Source organism: Hypanus sabinus, chromosome 4 (assembly GCF_030144855.1).
Source record: "Hypanus sabinus isolate sHypSab1 chromosome 4, sHypSab1.hap1, whole genome shotgun sequence".
NCBI classification, from domain to species: domain Eukaryota; kingdom Metazoa; phylum Chordata; class Chondrichthyes; order Myliobatiformes; family Dasyatidae; genus Hypanus; species Hypanus sabinus.
The window spans coordinates 185833609-185854082 of record NC_082709.1 but is presented as its reverse complement, the minus strand read 5'-3'; the positions used below and the strand labels follow the sequence as shown (position 1 = coordinate 185854082).

Sequence of the window (20474 nt, the reverse complement as noted above, 5' to 3'; positions counted from 1 at the left end):
TTGATAGAGATGTAGATGATGAAGTTCTTGATTAGTAATGGCACCAAAGGTTGTGGGCAGAAGGCAAGAGAATGGTTTGATGGAATGGTGGAGCTGACTCGATGGACTAAATGGCCTAATTCTGCTCCTACATCTTATGGTCTTATGGGTCCAAATCTTGGAAATCTCTCTCCAACAGCACTCTGTGATGGTCTTCACCAGCTGGTCTGCTATGGTCCAAGACGGCCACTCATCAGTGTCTCCGAGAGGCAGGCAGAAATGGGCAACTGGTGTTGGTCTTGCCAGCAACACCTATGTGATGTGAATATCCTGCCACCACTAAGTTCTTGTCACGAGGATGGCGAGGTGTTTCCCTGTCCTACATGCATTTTTGAATTGTATATTATTAACTTATTTATGGTAATATTTTGATTTATGTGTTGTGTGTGATATATATTTTGTGGGTGCACCATGTTCTGGAGGAACATTGTTTCGTTTGGTTGTATATATGTACAGTCAACTGACAATAAACTTGAACTTGAATGAAGAAAAAATAGTTAAGTATTCTTAAGATCCTGCTCAGCCTTGATGGAACAGGTGCAAAGAGATGAATGGTTTCCTATCAATCTTACGTTGTCTCCTTGTAAGACAACAAACTTGCTCAAATTAAGACTGAGACACAAGAGAGTGCAGATGCTGGAATCTGGAACAACAAACTACCAGCTGGAGGAACTCAGCAGGTTGAGCAGCATCTGTGGGGAGAAAGGGAATGTCAATGCTTTGAGTCCTCATCCTGAACCAGGACTGGGGACACAACGTGCAATGTTCACAATTCTTTTCTCTCTGCAGATGCAGCTTGGAACTCCAGGCCCCTGGAACTCCTCCAGTGCTTTTTGTATTTCTTGCACAAATTGAAAGCTTTATTCAAAGGAACAATCATGATCAATATTCTGCTTTTCTTAAAGAAAAGTCTCTGACACAATGTATCGTGTTTGTGATCTTGAGGAGAATTTTTAATAAATAATGTGGCAGGGAAATTATACGTTCAGGGTTATTAAATCCTCAAATATGTAAATTCATGACTACAGAAAAGAATTCTTACATAAAAAATACCAAGACAATGAGGACAAATTGTCTTAGCACAATACACTGTTGCCCTTGGTAACCACACGAGTGGTTGACAAGAAGTTCAACTTGAACCATCCGTCCGGTGACATGGGTCATCACAGTAGATTCGGGAGGTGTCTAAGGGTGGTCGTTCTGAATGTTTTCCTATAAAGGAAGGCATCCTTGTTGATTGAAGTGTTAAGTAAGCTCCTTCCAATCAGAACCCAGTTTTTCAACATCTGTGCCCTGATCAGCACAGACAAGTCAGTCCAGAGGCCAGAGGTACTTGTGTAAGTTGCATCAGCAAGCATAACAAGGTACTGTACTTTTATTAAGTCGGGTTTGCAGCTGTGGAGATGGAACAGGATCTATGCAGATCAGAAAGTCTTTGTATCTTTGTAAACTGCCACAGGTCCCATCAACATTCTTCACCTTGGCAAGAAATATTTTTTTCATCTTACTAGAGAGAGGTGAATTAAAGGATTGATTCTTCCACTCGCTTCTGCCCAAGTGTGCAGATTCTTCCCAACCCCTCCCAAGAGTTCCCCACCAATCATCCCGATCCCTCCCTCACTCCCCCCAATAAAAAAAACCATCATCTCAATCTCAGATGGCAAAAAAGCTCAGACATTTCTCCATTTTGCTTCCCCTCTGTCACACGTAATACTCCACTAAGATGTTGGAGATTAAACCATTAAAAATGTTTTTTTTTCTTTCCAAATTATAAAGTTTAGTGATTGTGCTTTTGAAACCAAGAAATTAAAAAAAATTAAACAGTGCATTACAACGACACAAAAAAAAAACAATTATATATATTATTAAAAACAATTCCACTTTTTTGCCAGAACAGCCATTCTTTGGAGGGTGTTGATAGAACATGTTACTTATATACAACAGGGCCAATGGGAGGTTGTTGGACTAACAGGGTGTGACAAAGAACTCCAATATGTATTTACAATATGAATCACCCTGTTTCAATGAACTATAGAAAAGTTGACAGGTATAAGTTACAATTGAAAGCTAAGTTCATCCCAACCTCCCCTCTCTCAAAACAAAAGATTCAAAAGTCAAATGAAAAAACAAAAAACTTAACTGATGTGGTCAATCAACATGATGCAAACATTTATAATTTACACAATCCCCTCATTGAACCAGACATTACATCTGGCATCAAATATCTTCCACGGGTAAGGAGTTTTACAAAAACTGGCATAGAGCTCTCCAGAGTTTGATCGGAGTTAATTGCTTGAAATTATCTTCTTTCCTTTAGTTTTCCATATCCTGTGGAGGGAAGAACAAGGAGTCAGCAACCGAAAGCACCAATGTTTTGTTTCTCATATTCATTTTCTACCTCTCTGCCTCATCAGCTCCACTTCAAATGCAATAGCTTGCCAATGGTGGAAATGAATCATACCATCTGGTATGGAAGGACTACTGCACAGATTTGGAAAAAGCTGCAGAAAGTTGTACGCTCAGTCAGCTCAATCATGGCCACTAACCTCCACAGCATCAAGGACACCTTCAAAAGGTGATGCCTCTAGCAGGCAGCATCCATCATCAAGGACCCCCCATCATCCAGAACATTGCTACCATCAGGGAGGAGGTACAGGAGCCCGAAGACACCCACTCAAAGTTTTAGGAACAGCTTCTTCCCCTCCTATTAGATTTCTAAATGGACAATGAATCCATGAACACTTCCTCAATATTTTTTCTTTATTTTTGCTCTTTTTTGCACTACACTTTTGATTGAATTTTTAACGTATAGTTCTTACTGTAATTAATATTTTTTATTATTATATATTGCTGCTGCAAATCAAAAAGATTCATGACATATGCCGGTGATATTAAACCTGATTCTGATAGAAATAGTCAGAGACACAAGAGACAAGAGCAGGAATCTAGAGCAGCAACACACAAAATGCTGGAGTAACTCAGTTGTTTGAGTAATATCTTTGTACCCAGAACATCTCATATTGAAACAGCGACTTCCCATTTCCCTCTGTACCACTGGTTCCCTTTCACCGTTCCCCTTCTACCCCTGATGATTAGGGTGGCATGGCAGTGTAGTGGGTAGCACAATCACTTCACAAAGCCAGTGATGGGGTTCATTCCCCCCGCTGTCTGGAAGGAGTTAGCACATTCTCCCTGTGACCGTCTGGGTTGCCTCTTGGTGCTCTGGTTTCTTCCACATTTCAAAGGCACATAGGTCAGAGTTAGGGAGTCATGGGCATGCTACGTTAATGGAGGAAGCCACTTGCAGACTGCCCCCAGCACAATCCTCGCATATCTGAATTGACACAAACAAGGCATTTCACCGTGTACAATGATATATATTTGACAAATAAAGCTAATCTTTTATTTATCTATAAAGGGTCTAGACCCCAAACCTTGACTGTCCATTTCCCCTATAGATGCTATCTGACTTGTTGAGTTCCTCTATCTCCATGACATGTCCGAATGTGGACCATCTGTTTTGTATTTATTATTTTCAGTAACATTTGAGTAGTCTTGTATATATATATTGTTTGATTAAGCATTTTTGTTCAGTTAAATAATTCATTGTGGTTTATATGAATAAATACATGAATTGCATCACTCTACCATGTGATACCAGTGCACCTCGCTTGAAGTAAATTAGAAGATAGACTCACATTTCAGACCCCTGTGTCTTCCTTTGAATTAGTTTAATGTTTTGAAGTTACAAACCATAACCCCCTCGTGGAAGGGAATCAGATATAAGGGAAAATGACACTTTCCATCTGCCCTCAAAGTCGCAATTTGTTACTGCTTGGAAGTGTATCACCTTCCTTTCATTACTGGGTCTAAAATCCCAAATTCTCTCCCCAGCACAGGACTCTACTGAAACACCAGCACAGGAGCACCTTCTCTAAAAGACAGCAGAAGGTCAAGAAGGGGAGGGGTCTCCTTAGGAAGCCGTGGTAGTGTAGTGGTTAGTGCAAAGCTAGTAGATTGGGCATGTTCAACTTTGGTGCCCTCAGTAAGGAATTTGTACTTTCCACCTGGTGAAAAGTATGGGTTTTCTTTGGGTGCCCTGTTCATCTCCCACATTTCAAAGATGTTCTGGTTAGTAGTTTTATGGTTTATTCTACATTGTCCTGTGATTAGGCTTGGGTGCTGGCTGGCACAGCTCAATGGGTTGGGAGGACCTACACAGTGTTGTATCTCTACATAAATAAATAAACGTGGGTCATTGTCACTTTCTCAAAGGGAAGCGAATTTCAGTATAAATCCTCATCAAGCTCAGATCCCCCACCACAATCTCTGCCCCAAAACCATTCCTCTGGAGGCTCTAAGATTGAATTCTATGACTGCACCCCACCAACTTCACCTGTCCCCAACCCTGCCCCCCCACCCTACTCTTACCCCCATGCACCCAGAATTCACCTCGAACTCTTCCTCTTCGCACTCGGGCATTCCCATCTCCAGCAGACCAGCTTCGGATGCCAATCGACGGGATGAGGCTGGGGCAGTTCCCGGCACCACCTGCTCTCCTCTACGCCGTCCGCCGGACCCTCTCGATGACACGGAGCTGGAGGAGCTGGGCTCCCGGGGGTTCTGCGCCGATGGAAACGTCGGGCGGCTGTAGGGAAGGACATCCTCCACACCTGCACGACACGGGGAAGTTAAGCCCATAAGACAGACGATTCGACCCATCTAGTCTGACCTGCCACTCCATCTTGGCTGATTTATTATCTCTCTCAACCCTTTTCTCTGCCCTCTTCCTGAAACCTTTGGATGCCCTTACTGATTAAGAACCTTTAAATATACTCAGTGACTTGGCCTCCACAGCTGTCTGCGGCAATGAATTTTACAGATTCACCACCACCTAGCTAAAGAAACTCCTCCTCATCTCTGTTCTAAAGACTCCCCCAATTTAGAAAACTTTCTCTCCACATCCTTTCTATCTAGGACTTCTAATATTTGACAGGGTTCAATGGGATGCCCCCCTCATTCTTCTAAATTCCTGTTAAAATGCTCCTCGCATGTTAACCCTTTCACTCCCAGGATCATTCTCATGAACCTTCTCTGAACCCTGTCCAACCCCAGCACAATCTTTTCTTAGACAAGGGGCCTGACCAGTGGTTAAACCCAGGACTCTCACCAGACATGCACTCCCATTACTTAACACTCTGGTGGAACAGGCATGAAATGGTTAACCATTGCCCTACCTTGGATGGGAATTTTAACCCGTCATCTCCTCTGACCCTTGGCAATCTTTGGAAATGGTCACAGCTCCAGAGTCTTAACTATTGACCCCTGTTCACCCAAATCCAAACTAACGGTGGGACCATTTCAGAGAGTTGAGAACAATATGGAGGGAGTGTTATGGAGAGGAGTGAGGATTATAGAGATGATGGATCCGTGTAGAGAGGAGAGAATGTTTTGGAGAGCAGGGATTCCTATGGAGAGGAGAAAGCATAGAGGTATTTAAGAGAATCTTAAATAGGCACATGAATATATTGAGAAAGGAGGTATGTGGGCCTTGTGCAGGTGTCATTAGCATAGTCAGTTTGGAGCAACATTATGTTCCTATGCTGTAATGTTCGATGTTCCATGCTCTTTATCCCAATGTTTTATGTTCAGTTTTCTACGTTCTGTGTTCTAAAGATTAAAGATAAAGATTAGCGTTACTTGTCACTTGTACATCGAAACCCTGAGACATAAAGTGAAGTGTGTCACTTGCATCAGCAACTAACACAGTCTGAGATGTGCTGGGGTCTGTCCACAAATGCCACCATGTTTCCAGGGCCAACATAGCCTGCCTGCAACTTAATACCCATACGTCTTTGGAATGTGGGAGAAAAGCAGAGCACCCAGAGGAAACCCACATGGTCACAGTGGATCATAGTGGTTACAAAGTCATTACAGACAGTGGCAGGAATTGAACGCTGATCATAGCTGTTCTGCTAACCACACTGTCACCGCTATGTTGTGTGTTCTGTGTTACAGAGGAGAGGCTGCTATGACAGGAATGACATTCTAGCCCTTACCTTGAGGAAGCCGTGCTTTGGCTTGGGAGCTCTCACGCTTGCCAGCCTTGTTCAGACGCTGCCTGGCTCCGTGGACCTCGTTTGGCCAATGCTCCGGGGGTTCCCGGCACTCTCCTGGGTTCAGGCGGCCTTCCGCCAGGTGTTGGGGCTCGCTGCCCTCCCTCCCCCGATGGCCTCCTGCCTTCCTGTCTCCGGCTCGCTCTGCCTTCTGCTCTGCACCGTGGGGCCTCGGCACCACCGAGTGCCAGGACTCCATTTGGGTCTTTGTCTGGATGTTGGGAGATTTGATGGCGGGAGGCGGGACTGGCGGTGGAGGCAGCTCTAGGGTGAGGAAAAACACAAAATATATTGCCTTTCCCAATTACATCCCTGAACTTTAACAAGTTTCCTACAACACCTCTTATCCTCAATAATAAGCGTGCATTTATATCATAACTTTAGTGTGAAAAAGTAATTATTTAACATTTATTTAGAGATACAGCCCTTCTATCCACGTTGCCCAGCAACCCACTAGCCTGAGGGAAGAAATCAGAGCAGCAAAAACTTCACACACACAGTAAAAACAGACAAGCTTGCTTACAGAGGACATTGGAATTGAACTCCAAAACCCGATGCCCTGAGCTGTAATAGCATTGCGCTAACTGCTACGCTACAATGGCGCTCCAGATCAATCATCATCACAATTATGTGCTGTGTCGTATGACATGGGTGATTATGGTCTGGACTAGATGGGCCAAAGGGCCTGTTCCTGTGCAGTTTCAACAATATGAATATGAAAATCAAGTCTTGATCCAAATTGGTGAAAACCTCTGTACATTACAGAGCTAGAACAAATCCCACCCACAAAATCCGGGTCAGCCATTTAAAGCACTCCCACCACAATGCTGCATTTCAAATACTTGAAATATTTCTGACTGTCACTGATAGCCAAATACATTCCCAACCTATTAAATATGAATGAATCAATTAAAAATGTAATCAAAAATAATTAAAAGGAATAAATCACTTGAAATGCCTTTAAATAATTAATATCAGTACAGCAAATACAATTAATTTGAAGACATATACCCTCAGTGGCCACTTTATTAGGTACACCTGCTTGTTAATGCAAATATCTGATCAGCTAATTATGTGGCAGCAACTCAGTGCATAAAAGCATGCAGACATGGTCAAGAGGTTCAGTTGTCATCAAGGCCAACATCAGAATGGGGAAGAAATGTGATCTAAGTGATTTTGATTGTGGAATGCTTGTTGGTGCCAGATGGGGTGGTTTGAGTATCTCAGAAACTGCTGATCTCCTGGGATTTTCATGCACAACGGTCTCTAGAGTTTACAGGGGATGGTCTGAGAAACAAAGAAAAACATCCAGTGAGTGGGCGGAAATGCTTTGTTAATGAGAGAGGTCAGAGGGGAATAGCCAGACTGGTTCAAGGTGACAGCAACTCAGACAACCATCGCTACAACAGTGGTGTGCAGAAGAGCATTTCTAAGCACACAACACGTCGAACCTTGAAGTGGACGGGCTACAGCAGCTGAAGACCATGAACATACACTCTGTGGTCACTTTATTAGATACAGGAGGCATTGAATAAAGCGGCCACTGTGTGTAGATAGGATCTCATGCTAAACTGGATCCAGTCATCACCTTGGAACAGTTAGGGCTTTCCTGTACCAATTCTAAGTCATGGGAGTAGGTTCATCAGGATGAGCATGAGGAAGTGAGATGGCAGCTATTAGACCTCAGATCTGGAGCACAGCCTGGACAACGGCAGCAGAGTCTATCCAATAATCTCGGGATGCCTAGAGCAAATCCCAGATATTTACCGCATAGTTGCAGGGATTTACCAGCAAGCTCCAGCCCATGGAGAGGGTCACAATCATATGGAATGTAGAATATAGAACAAAATCAGGTTTAACATCACTGGCATATGTCATAAAATATGTTATTTTGTGGCAGCAGTACATTGCAAATACACGATAATAAAACACTATACATTACAATAGGAGAAGATAATATTACAAATTGAATTAAATAAGTAGTGCAAAAAGAGAGCAAAAAAGAAAAAAATGTTTTATGTTCTAAAACTGCTCCTTTACTCTGGTTGCATCATTGTCTGGTATGGGGACCACTGCACAGGACTGGAAAAAGCTGCAGGAAGTTGTAAAAGGTAGTGTACATGGATTTATTGTCCATTCAGAAATCTGATGGCTAAGGGGAAGAATTAGTTCCTGAAATGTTGAGTGTGTGTCTTCAGGCTCCTGTACCTCCTCCCTGATGGGGGCAATGAGAAGAGGGCACGTCCTGGGTGATGGGGTTCCTTAATGATGGAGCTGCCCTTTTGAGGCATCGCCTTTTGAAGGTATCCCAGATGCGGGGGGAGGGGGTGCTGGGCAAGTGCCCAGGATGGATCTGCCTGTGTTTACAACTTCCTGCAGCTATTCCCAATCCTGTGCAGTGGTCCCTCTGTGCCAATTGGTGATGCAACCAGAGTAAAGGAGCAGTTTTAGAACATAGAACATTGAGCAGAACAGAACAATAAAGACCTTTCGACCCACAATGTTATGCTGACATCTTTACATGCCCCAAAATCAATCTAATCCTTCCCTCCTATACAGCCTATAAACCGCCATTTATCTAACCCAATGGTCTATCTAAGAGTCTTTCAAACACCTGAATTGTATCTTCCTCCACCACCATCCCCACCAGTCTCTGTAAAACATTTACCTCTGACATCTCCCCTAAACTTTTCTCCACTCACCTTAAGCAGATGCCCTCTAGTATTGGCCATTTCTGCCCTGGGAAAAAGTCCCTAGCTGTTCCTCTCACTCACTGCCTTTTATAATTTTGTACATCTCTATCAAGTGTTACGAATCCCGTAACTGGATAACGTACCAGCAAAGATAGAGAGGTCTGTTGAAGTCTGGTGTCACTATTTTCAAACGTTTTTATTTATAAAGGGACACAAAAGTAAGGTTAATACATACATTCAGATAGTGCACATCGTCAACATTCAATCTAAAGCGCGGGGATAGTAATAATCATCATTAAGAAGTGAGCTCTGCTGGTGTCTAGGGGTTAATAGATTGTCCATTGGAAATATAAAAGTCACTCTGAAAGTCTGCAGGCCTCAGCCCTTTGAAAATCGCTGGGTTTTGCGTGGGGCGACCGAGAGAGAGAGATTGGGGGAGAAGAGAAAGAACTTGCCGAGTCTTGATGAATCTTCCGTGAAATCAGGGGAGCGTTGGTTTCCTCTCCCCAATGTTAGTTAAAGCGGTTTTCTGTGATTCCAGCCACAGATTCCAATCCCGGAATCTAATGCACGTGGCTTCCTTCAGAATGGCTTCCCGCTGCTGCGGGATCACTCTCTCGTGTCTTCTTGGTGCGTCTAAGGGGCTGTCCCCCTGAGACTCTCCTTTATACTTCCTCACGGGGTCGCAGGTGTCAATCAGGTTGGGATGATGCAATCTCTCTCTCAACCAGCCCACCTTGCCCGAGGGCTTTTCACGTGGTCTCCATGAGACAATAGTTACTGGCATCTTATTCTGTATCCCTGGTGGGACGTGCAATTTTTCACGTTTCTCTCTCTCTCACTTCCTGGGTCTACTGACCCCCCCCCCCCCCTCAACTGGTGCTCTTGCGATTCTCACAAAGGAGGGGGCTGGGATCATAACACAAGTCACCTCTCATCCTCCTTTGCTCCAAAGAGAAAAGCCCAAGCTCGCTCAACCTAACCTCATAAGACATACATCCTGTTACACTGATTCCACATCCTTTTCATAATGAGGCAGCCAGAACTGAACAGAATACTCCAACTGTGGTCTAACCAGAGATTTATAGAGCTGCAATGTTACCTCATGGTTCTTGAACTCAATCCCCCAACTGACAAAGGCCAACACACCCTACACCTCCTTAACCACCCTATCAACTTGAACAGCAATTTTGAGGGATGTGTGGATCTGCAGCCCAAGAGCATTCTGTCTCACCACACTGCTAAGAATCTTGCCATTAACCTTGTACCCTGCCTTCAAGTTTGACCTTCCAAAGTGAATCACTTCACACTTTTACTGGAATGAACTCCATCTGCCATTTGTCAGCCCAACTCTGCATCCTGTTGACGTCCCATCGTAACCTGTGACAACCTTCTACACTATCCACAACACCACCAACCTCCGTGTCATCTGAAAACCTAGTAACCCACTCCTCCACCCTTCTACTTAATCATACCAGTCATTTAGAAAAATCACAAAGAGCAAGGCTCCGAGAGCAGATCGTAGAGGGGTCACTTCCAGAGTCAGGGTTAATTGATAAGCTTGCAAACTAAAAACACGAGAAAATCTGCAGATGCTGGAAATCCAGAGCAACACAAGCAGGACACTGGAGGAATGCAGCTGGTCAGGCATGATTTTGTGGAAAAGAGTAAGTAGCTTTGGGCTGAGACCCTTCTTCACGACCGAGATGGAATGGGGGAGATGCCAGAATAAAAAGGTGGGGGAGGGGAAGGAGACTAGGTGGAAGGTGATGGGTGAAGCCAGGTGGGTGGGGAAGGTCAAGAGCTGGAGAGGAAGGAATCTGAAAGGAGAGGAGAGGGAACCTTTGGAGAAAGGGAAGGAGGGGACCCAGGGGGAAGTAATAGGTAGATGTGAAAGGTCAGAGTACCAATTTCTTCTCCTGGGTACCCTCCTTCTTCTCGTTTTCCTACGGTCCACTCTCCTCTATCAGATTCTTTATTCTCCAGCCCTTGACCTTTCCCACCCACCTATCACCTTCCAGCTAACCTCCTTCTGTCGAAAATGGCAAACCACTTCTGTAGAAAGACTTGCCAAGCACGATCAAGAAAATTCAAAGACATTGATCGCCCACATCATACGACATGGCACATAATGAATGAATAAATCACAGGACAATTTACAATGGCAAATTAACCTACCAACCGGTACGTCTCTAGATTGTGGGTGGAAACCAGGGCACCCGGAGGAAATCCACACAGTCACAGGAAGGGACACTGGAATTGAACTCCAAACTCTGGTGCTCCGAGCGTCACACTAATCACTGGACTACATAGCGACCCAAGAGTGCAAATCATCTCCGCTGCTCTGCTTTTTGGTCAAGCCTCCTCTACATTCCCTACAGCTGTGAAAGGCAGGACAGGAAAACAGGTCTCTCGGTCTCATTTACACACGCCATACTCCACCTACTGCAAGCTATCCACTATGTGATTGAAGCAGCATTAACAGGATGAGGAAGAAACAATGGAAATATTCCAGAATATTCCAGCAATCCTGCTGGAAGCGTTTAATATTCATCAAAGAAGTCTATGGCTTTATGTCTTTATGCCTGCATCCTTTTTAATTCAAAACATCTGGATTATGAGGTGACCTGGTAAAATGACCTCTAATTAAATACCCTGTTCTTTTTCAATCTAATTTACCTCAGACAAAACCACACTGCATTCCCTGTCCACCCAATCAGATTTTTCATTACACCATCACCTCTGGCAATGAATTCCTAATATCAGGGGTTTAAGCACACAAACCCCCGATCTATTTTAATCTTCCGTTTGATTATTGCTGTTCTCTCAGCCCAATCCTAGCCTGAAGGTCCACTTCTGTGGCGATTAAATCTGGAAATGAAACACATTAAAGTACTTTGGATCTGTCTCTAAATGGCCCTTCCAATGTTTAAAATCTCTGTAGTGCTTGCATTTATATTAAGACCATAAGATAGAAGAACAGAATTAGGCCATTTGGCCCTTTGCATCTGCCCTGCCATTTCATCATTGCTGATCTACTTACCCTCTTAGCCTTTTCCCTGTATCCTTTCATGCCCTGACCAATCAAGAATCTATCAGTCCCTGCCTTAAATATATATAAAGACTTGGTCTCCACGGCTGCCTGTGGCAATGAATTCCTTAGATTCACTACTTTCTGATTAAAGAAATTCCTCCACATCTCTGTTCTGGAAAGATGCTCCAGTCTTCTGAGGCTATGTCCTCTGGCCTTAAGAGTCACCCACCATAGGAAACATCCTTTCCGCATCCACTCTATTCAGGCCTTTCAGCTTTCGATTGAGGTGACATGAGGTCACCCCTCATTTTTCTGAATTTCAGTGTGTAGATGCCCAACAAATGCACTTCATATGACAAGCCTTTCAATCCCAGAAACATTTTCGTGAACTCCCTTTGAACCCTCTCCAGTGTCGGCGCATCCTTTCATAGATAAGGAACCCAAAACTGCTCTCAATACACAAAGTGAGGCCTCACCAGTGCTTTATAAAGCCTCAACGTTATATCCTTGCCTTTATATTCTTTATGATCACTGCTAAGAACGAAATATACCAGGTACATGGATAGGAAAAGCTTCAGAGAGACATAGGCCAAACACAGGCGAACGGGAAAAGCTCAGGTAGGCATTGGCGAGATGGGCAGAAGGGCCTGATTCTGAGCTGGATGACTCTTCCTGTGCTGTTCAAAGTTCAAAGTAAATTTATTATCAAAGTACGTATATGTCACCATATACTATTCTGAGATACATTGTCTTGCAGACATTCACAGTAGAACAAAGAAATACAATAGGATCAATGAAAAACTGCACACAAAGATGGCCAAATAATCGATGTGCAAAAAAGTACAAACTGTGCTAATACAAAAAGAACAAATATAACAACAAAAATAATAATAATAAAATGAAGAAATACTACTAAGAACATGGGTTGTAGAGTCTTTGAAGGGGAGTCAGATGGATACGAAAGGTTTAGAGGGGATATGGGCCGAATTCAGACAAATAGGGTTATAGCAACACACCCAACGTGCTGGAGGAACTCAGCAGGTCAGGCCGTATAATGGATGGAAACAGTGGATTTGACAGGAGTGGCTTAGTTGGGTATCTTGGTTAGCATGGGCTTAAGGGCTGAGTAGCCAGGGAGTTCCTCCCATGCTCCAAAGGTTTGGGCTATGGTTAGTAAGTTCTACGCCTGCTATTTTGGTGTTGGAAGCCTCAGATTGTTCTGGTTGTTGATGCAAATGATGCTTTTCACTGTAAATTTCAATGTTTTGATGTACATGTGACCAATAAAGCTAACCTTAAACATAAGAGATATTGCTGGTGCTGGAAATCCAAAGCAACAAACATAAAATGCTTGAGGAGTTCCTGGCTGACTGACACCCTGGCTTTTCAGTCTATCTGGACTGGAGCTTAAACTAACAAACAACGGAACAGCAAAAGGCTGTGGCACCATGGAGAGAGGAGAGAAGATTGCGGGGAGCGAGCTAAATTGGTTCCCGGACCTACAATCTGGGTTTAAATTGTCTAAACAGCTTATCGTACCTCGGACTAGGACCCTGCTGCAATGAAAGGCTCTAGGCCTACAACCATGCTGCCCAATGACTCACTCCGGGCCCAGATTTTGCCACCCAGCAACTTGCTCTGGGCCCAGATTTCATTGCCCAGTCCCAAGCTGCTTTCAACCTCTTCAAATCATCTTGGCTCCCAGAGCAATCCAACCTCACACACAGGCCAGTTGTATGGATACCGAATCTCCTCTGCCCGGGCCCTGACTGCTCCTTTTGACACCTAGAGCAATCCAATCTTGCACCCAAGCCAGTTGCACGGGCTTTTTATTATGTGCCTCCAAGTACCCCAAAACCTCATCCTTAATAATGGACTCCAACTCTTCCCAACCACCGAATTCAGGCTAACTGGCCTATAATTAACTTTCTTCTGCCTCCCTCTCTTCTTAAAAAGAGGAGTGACATTTGCAATTTCCTGTCCTCTGGAACCATTTTAAAATCTACTCATGCCTCCACAATCTCTTCAGCTACCTCTTTCTGAACCCCGGGATGTAGTCCATCTGGCCCACATGCCTCATCTACCTTCAGAACATTCAGCTTTCCAAGCACTTTCTGCTTAGTAAAGGCAAGTACACTCACTTCTGTTCCCTGACACACTGCTGGTGTCACCCACAGTAAAGATTGTTGCAAAATACTTATTCAGTTTTGCCACCATTTCTTTGTTCCCAGTTACTACCTCTCTAGCGTCACTTTCCAGCGGACCATTATCTACTCCCACCTCTCTTTTACTCTTCATATACCTGAAAAAAATTGGTATCCTCTTTTACATTATTGGTTAGCTTACTTTCATTTTTCAGCTTTGCACTCCTTATAGGTTTTCAGTTGCCTTCTGTTGGTGTTTAAAAGCTTCCTGAACCTCTTTCTCGCTGATCTTTGCTACATTATATGCCTCTTTTTCCTTTTCTGCTGTCTTTGACTTTCCTTGTCAGCTATGGTTGCCTCATTCTCCCACTAGAAAACTTCTTCATCCTTGAGATGTATCCACCCCATGCCTTCCAAATTGCTCCCAGAAACTCCAGCCTTTGCTCTTCTGCCGTCATCGCTGTGAGTGACTCCTTTCAATCAATGTTGGACAGCTCCTCTCTAATGCTTCCCCTTAACTCCACCATAATACTGATACATCTGATTTTATCTTCTCCTCAAACTGCAAGGTAAATTCTATCATATTATGATCACTGCCTCTTAAGGGTTCATTTACCTTAAGCTCCCTAATCCAGTCTGTTTCACTACACAGCACCCAATCCAGAATTTCCTTTCCTCCAGTGGGCTCAACCACAAGCTGCTCTAAAAAGTCACCTTGGAAGTATTTTACAAATTCCCTCTCTTGGGACCCCATACCAACCTGATCTTCCAAGTCCAGCTCCATATTGAAATCCACCATGACTGTAGTCACATTCCCCTTATACATGACTTTTCTTTCTCCCATTGTAATTTATAAGCCACGTCCTGGCTATTGTTCGAGTGACTGGATATAACACCCATCTGGGTCTTTCTACCCTTGCAGTTTCTACCCTGCTCACAAGGATTCCACACCTTCTGATTTTTTGTCAGCTCTTTCAAAGGATTTGACTTGATTTTTTTAAATCCCCTCTGCCTAACTGCCTATCCTTTCGATACAATCTCTATCCTTGGATGTTAAACTCCCTATATGGGTGAAACTGTGGAAAAAGAAAGGGATAACCATATTAATAGGGTATTATAGATCACTCAATGGACAGGGGATTTAGAGGAGCAAATTTGTAGAGAGATTGCAGGCAGTTGCAAGAAACATAAAGTTGTGATAGTAGATGATATTAACTTTTGATATATTGGAGGAAACCAGAGCACCCAGATTAAATTTGCAGAGTCATGGGGAGAATGTAAACAGTGGTGGGAATTGAACCCAGATCTTAATCGTGGGCAGTATGCAAACTGCTATGCTACTGTGCTGGCCATTGTAGTCACTATGGTTGCAGAAACAGAAAATGCTGGTAACACTCAGCAGGTCAGGCAGCTTCTGTGGAAGGTTGGAACAGAATCTAGAACATGTAATCAGAAACACAGGAGATCCTGCAGATGCTGAAAATCCAGAGCAACACACACAAAATTCTGGAGAAGCTCAGCAGGTCAGGCAGCATCAATGAAGAGAAATAAATAGTTGACATTTTGGGTCGAGACCCTTCATCAGAACTAATGGAGGGTCTTGACCTGCAATGTTGGACAAACTTGGATTCTTTCCTCATTAGCTGACGGTTGAAAATTATGAGAGGCATAGTTAGAGTTGGTTGTCAGCCCTTTTCCAGGCTGTAAGTGTCAAATACAAGAGGACAGAACTTTAAAATATCTATTTATATTGTGCTGGCTGAGCTCTTGTTTCTGAGGAAGTTGTGAATTATGAGTTTAGTCTCAGATGGGGATTATTTCCCTAGCTCATATTAAGTTTTTCACACACAGGAGATCCTGTAGGTGCTGGAAATCCAGAGTAACACACACACAATGCTGGAGGCTTGGCAGCATCTATGGAGAGGAATGAACAGTTAACATTTTGGTCCAAGACTCTTCCTGATGAACTCCTACAGCATTTTATGTGTTACCCATCATCAAAACTAGGAATGTGGAGTGCCACAGTAGCGCAGCAGTAAGCATGACGCTGTTACGGCTTGGGCTGAATAAATCTGGAACTCAAATCCAGCGTCCTCTGCAAGCAAGCTTGTACATTCGTGCTGTGACCGCGTGGGTTTCCTCCAGGTGCTCCAGTTTCCTCCCACAGTCTAAAGACCTTCTGGTTAGTACTTGACTGTACTTTTTTTTCCGTAGATGCTGCCTGGCCTGCCAAGTTCCTCCAGCATTTTGTGTGTGTTGCTTTAATTTCTCGCATCTGCAGATTTTCTTTAGTTTGTGGTTAGTAAGTTAATAGGTCATTGTAAATTGTCCTGTGATTAGGCTAGGGTTAAGTAGGTGGGGTGCTGGATGCTGTGGCTGGTTGGGCTGAAAGGGTCTGTTTCACACTGTGTCTCTAAATAAATAAATAATATTAACAAGTTAACAATAAATAGGAGAGATTCTGCAGATACTGGAAATCCAAAGCAACACACACAAAATGCTGGAAAAACTCAGCTGGTCAGGCCGTGTCTATGGAAAGGAATAAACAGTTGATGTTTTGGGGTGAGATCCTTCTTCAGGATTGGAAAGGAAGAGGGAAGATGCCAGATTCGTAGAGAAGGTTGTGGAAAGGTGGAGAAGACAAACTGAACATCTGTGACATGGTGAGGACAGGTCAAATGGGTTAATGAGGTTCTGGTTTGCTTTGCTAATTACAGGTCAGGTGGAGAAATCATGAGCCAACATCACAGATGGATGACTTTCAGTGCCAATGCTACCGAGATAATTACACAGGAACAAGATTCAGGTTCAGTTGAAGTTCAGTGGTTATGGAGGTGACTCTCTCTCCGAGCTTAAAGGTCGTGGGCTCAAAGGAAGCGGAGACGTGAAGTACACGTACACTTCCCAGGGCAGTTAATAAACATAGAAGCTAGCACAGTACCCCACGATGTTGTGCTGACCTTTTAACCTACTCTAAGATGAATCTAATCCTTCCCTCCCACGTAGTTAGCTAGATCTGCTCTCCGCCTTATAGCGACAACCTTGCCATTTCTTCAGCATTTGTCGGTGCTTTTTACGAGGCTGAGTAACTAGTTCAATGTTCAACTTACCCTACCACAGATGGAAAGAGTGCAAGGAGCCGACCGGATTTGAACCCAGGAGCACTTGCCTCGATGTCCGCTGTGGATGCCACTACACCACCCACACATCCCTCCAATCTCCTTCCATCCATTGCTTATCTATGAGTCTCTTAAATGTCCCTGGCGTATCGCCACTGTGACAGCACGTTCCATGCACCCACCAGTCTCCGCATCTGACATGCCTTCTAAACTCTCCTCTAATCACTTTCAAACTACAGCCCTTGTATCAGCCATTTTTGTACTGGGGAGAAGTCCACTCAATCTATACATCTTATCATCTTACACACCTCTCTGCAGTCAACCTCATCCTCCTTTGTTTCAAAGACATAACCCCTAGCTCACCCAACCATTCCTCATCAGACGTGGTAGGGTGCCACGGTAGCATAGCCATTAGTGTAACGCCATTACAGCTCGAGGCACTGGAGTTCAGAGTTCAATTTCAATGGTGTCTATAAGGAGTTTGTAGTGTGTGTGTGTGTGTGTGTGTGTGTGTGTGTGTGTGAGTGAGTGTGTGTGTGTGTGTGTGTGTGTGTGTGTGTGAGAGCATGTGTGTGTGTGCGTATGTGTTTGTGTGTGTGTGCGTGTGAGTGAATGAGTGAGTGAGTGAGTGTGTGTGTGTGTGTGTGAGCATGTGTGTGTGTGAGTGTGTGTGTGCGTGTGAGTGAGAGAGAGAGTGTGTGTGTGTGTGTGTGTGTGTGTGCGCGTGTGTGTAGGTTTCCACTGGTGCTCTGGTGTCCTCTCACGTTCCAAAGATGTACCGGTTAGTAGGTTAACTAGTCATTATGAATTGTCCTATGATTAGGCTTGGCTCAGGTTAAAAAGTGGGTTGCAGGGCGGTGCAGCTTGTTGGCAAGGAAAAGTCTGATCCACGGTTTATCTCTAAGTAAACAAAAACACATAAGGCATGCTCTCTAATCCAGGCAGCACCCTGAGAAATCTCCCCTGCAATTTCTCGAAAGCTTCCACATCTTTCCTACAATGAGACAACCAGAAATGAACACAATACTCCAAGTACGGTTGAATCAGAGTTTTGTAGAGTTGCAAGATGACCTATGACTCCTCTAGTCAATCCCCCAACAAACAAAGGCCAACACATCATGCATCTTTTCAACCTGTGTGTCACCTTTGAGGGATCTACAGACATGGACCCCAACATCCCTCTGTTCTTCAGGAAAGCTGAAGTGATGACTAGTTTGGACAGTGTTAACAGATCTTTATTTCGAGATACTGTGTGGAACTGGCCTTTCGGCCCAGTGAACTGCACTGCCAGCAGCCCCCCAATTAATCCGAACCTAATCACAGGACAATTTACAATCACCAATTAACCTGCTCACAGGAAACCGGAGCACCCGGAGGAAGCCCACACGGTCACGGGAAGAACAGACAATGGGGAATTCAACACTTAAGCAGAAAGACATACTGAATAAAACATGGGCTCCCAAGCTCCCTTCAGAGCCCGATCATGTCATAGAGGCACAGATTCATACAGCACAGAAACAAGCCTTTTGGCCCATCTTGCCCATGCTGACCCAGTCGACGAACTGATTGTGGAGAGCATTTAAACTGGCTGCATCACTGTCTGGTATGGGGGAGGGGTGCTGCTGCACAGGATCGAAATATGTTGCAGAGAGTTGTAAGATTAGTCACCTCCATCGTGGGCACTGGCCCCTGGAGTATCCAGGACACCTTCAAGGCCGATGCCTCAAAAAGGCCGTGTCCCTCATTAAGGCCCCCATCACCCAGGGCATGCCCTCTTCTCATTACTACCATCAGGGAGGAGATACTGAAGACACACATTTAATGATTCAGGAACAGCTTCTTCCCCGTCATCAGATTTTTGAATGGACATTGAACCCATGAACACTGCCTCACTACACTTCAATTTTTTATTTTTGTACTATTTATTTAACTGTTTATATACACACACACACACACACACATTCATACCATACTGTAATTCAGCTTTCTTCTCTATTATTGTGTATTGCATTGTAGGCTGCTGCAAAGTCAACAAATTTCATGATGTATGCTGGTGATAATTAAAGCTGATTCAGTTAGTTGCATTTGCCTGTGTTTGGCCTATACCCCTCTAAACCTTTCCTACCTATGCAACTGACCAAAGCCTTTGTAATTGTACCCACTTCTACTACCTCCTCTGGCAGCCTGTTCCATATACACACCCCCAGCATATAAAAATACCCCCTCAGGTCCTTTTTAAACCTTTCCCCTCTCACCTTCAACAGCTGTGTGTTTTTCTCAAGTGCATAAATTATCTCATACTTTCAGTATGGAACTACCAGGAAAATAAAAGAAGAAATTAATGTAAAAATACTGAATTCCACCATAGAATTATGTGGCTTTAAACTGTGTAATTTAGCATGTAACAAGTGAATTCTCCCTTATAACAATAATTCAGCTCCACACACTTCATAGTTGGGTACATTTCAAAGAAAACAGCTAATGTTACACTGGTACCTCGTAAAAGCCTTACAATTAAAATGCCAGAGCTTTATGTCCTATCAAACGTTCAGAATCCATTTAGTGAGATTTTCAAAAGAATTTAAGTGAAACTTCAGTTGTGATTTAGCCGCCTTGTCAACTTGGAAAGAGAAGGATGCATTCCCTCTGTACCGATAACCACCCCAGTTCAGCATTCATTTAAGTGTCAGCAGTGATCGAAAAATAGAAACGTAATGAGATAGAAAATGGGTTATCAGCAGGGAGGAAGGTGCACAGAGAGAGAGAAGGGGGTGGAAGAGCGGGAGAGGGGGAACGAGGTGGAGGGAGGGAGAGAGACAGAGAGAGGGAGACAAATAGACAGACAGGGAGAGAGAGAGAGTGAGATGGAGAAGAGGGAGGCAGAGAAAGATGGGTGAGAGAGTGCAAGAGAGGGACAAGGAGGGAGGGAGAGAAGGGGACAGGGGAGGGAGATTTATTAGCACTCATTTCAAGAGGACCTGAATATAAAAGTGACGACTCACCCAGAGATACATATGACAAATGACATATACCGATCAGGCAGCAATGAATGAAGTGTAGAGAGATGGGAATGAAGGAAGAGGGAGTTACAGGAAAACTAAGGGATAGGGATAATCTGATGAAGGGAGGGACATACTCTCTCTTACATATACACACACACAAACACACACACACCCACAAACACACACACCCACAAACACACACACCCACACCCACAAACACACACACACCCACACACACTCACTCACTCACACACACACACACACTCACACACACACACACACTCACTCACTCACACACACACACACACTCACACACACACACACACA

General features: G+C 44.0%; 1 protein-coding gene across 4 annotated transcripts in view; it reads right to left on the bottom strand.

Moving 5' to 3' along the window:
* Positions 1-965: 965 nt before the first annotated feature.
* Positions 966-20474, bottom strand: part of robo1 (roundabout, axon guidance receptor, homolog 1 (Drosophila)) — a 342597-nt gene continuing 323088 nt past the window's right edge. For 3 of the 4 annotated variants that reach the window (XM_059968997.1, XM_059968998.1, XM_059969000.1), the window contains 3 exons: positions 6099-6419; positions 4492-4712; positions 966-2367 (listed from right to left, as the gene is read on the bottom strand). In XM_059968997.1, coding sequence (XP_059824980.1) covers positions 2353-2367; positions 4492-4712; positions 6099-6419 — 557 coding nt within the window. In that variant the 3' untranslated portion in view covers positions 966-2352. The remainder of the gene's footprint in view (positions 2368-4491; positions 4713-6098; positions 6420-20474) is intronic. The other variant, XM_059968999.1, reaches the window with a different exon arrangement.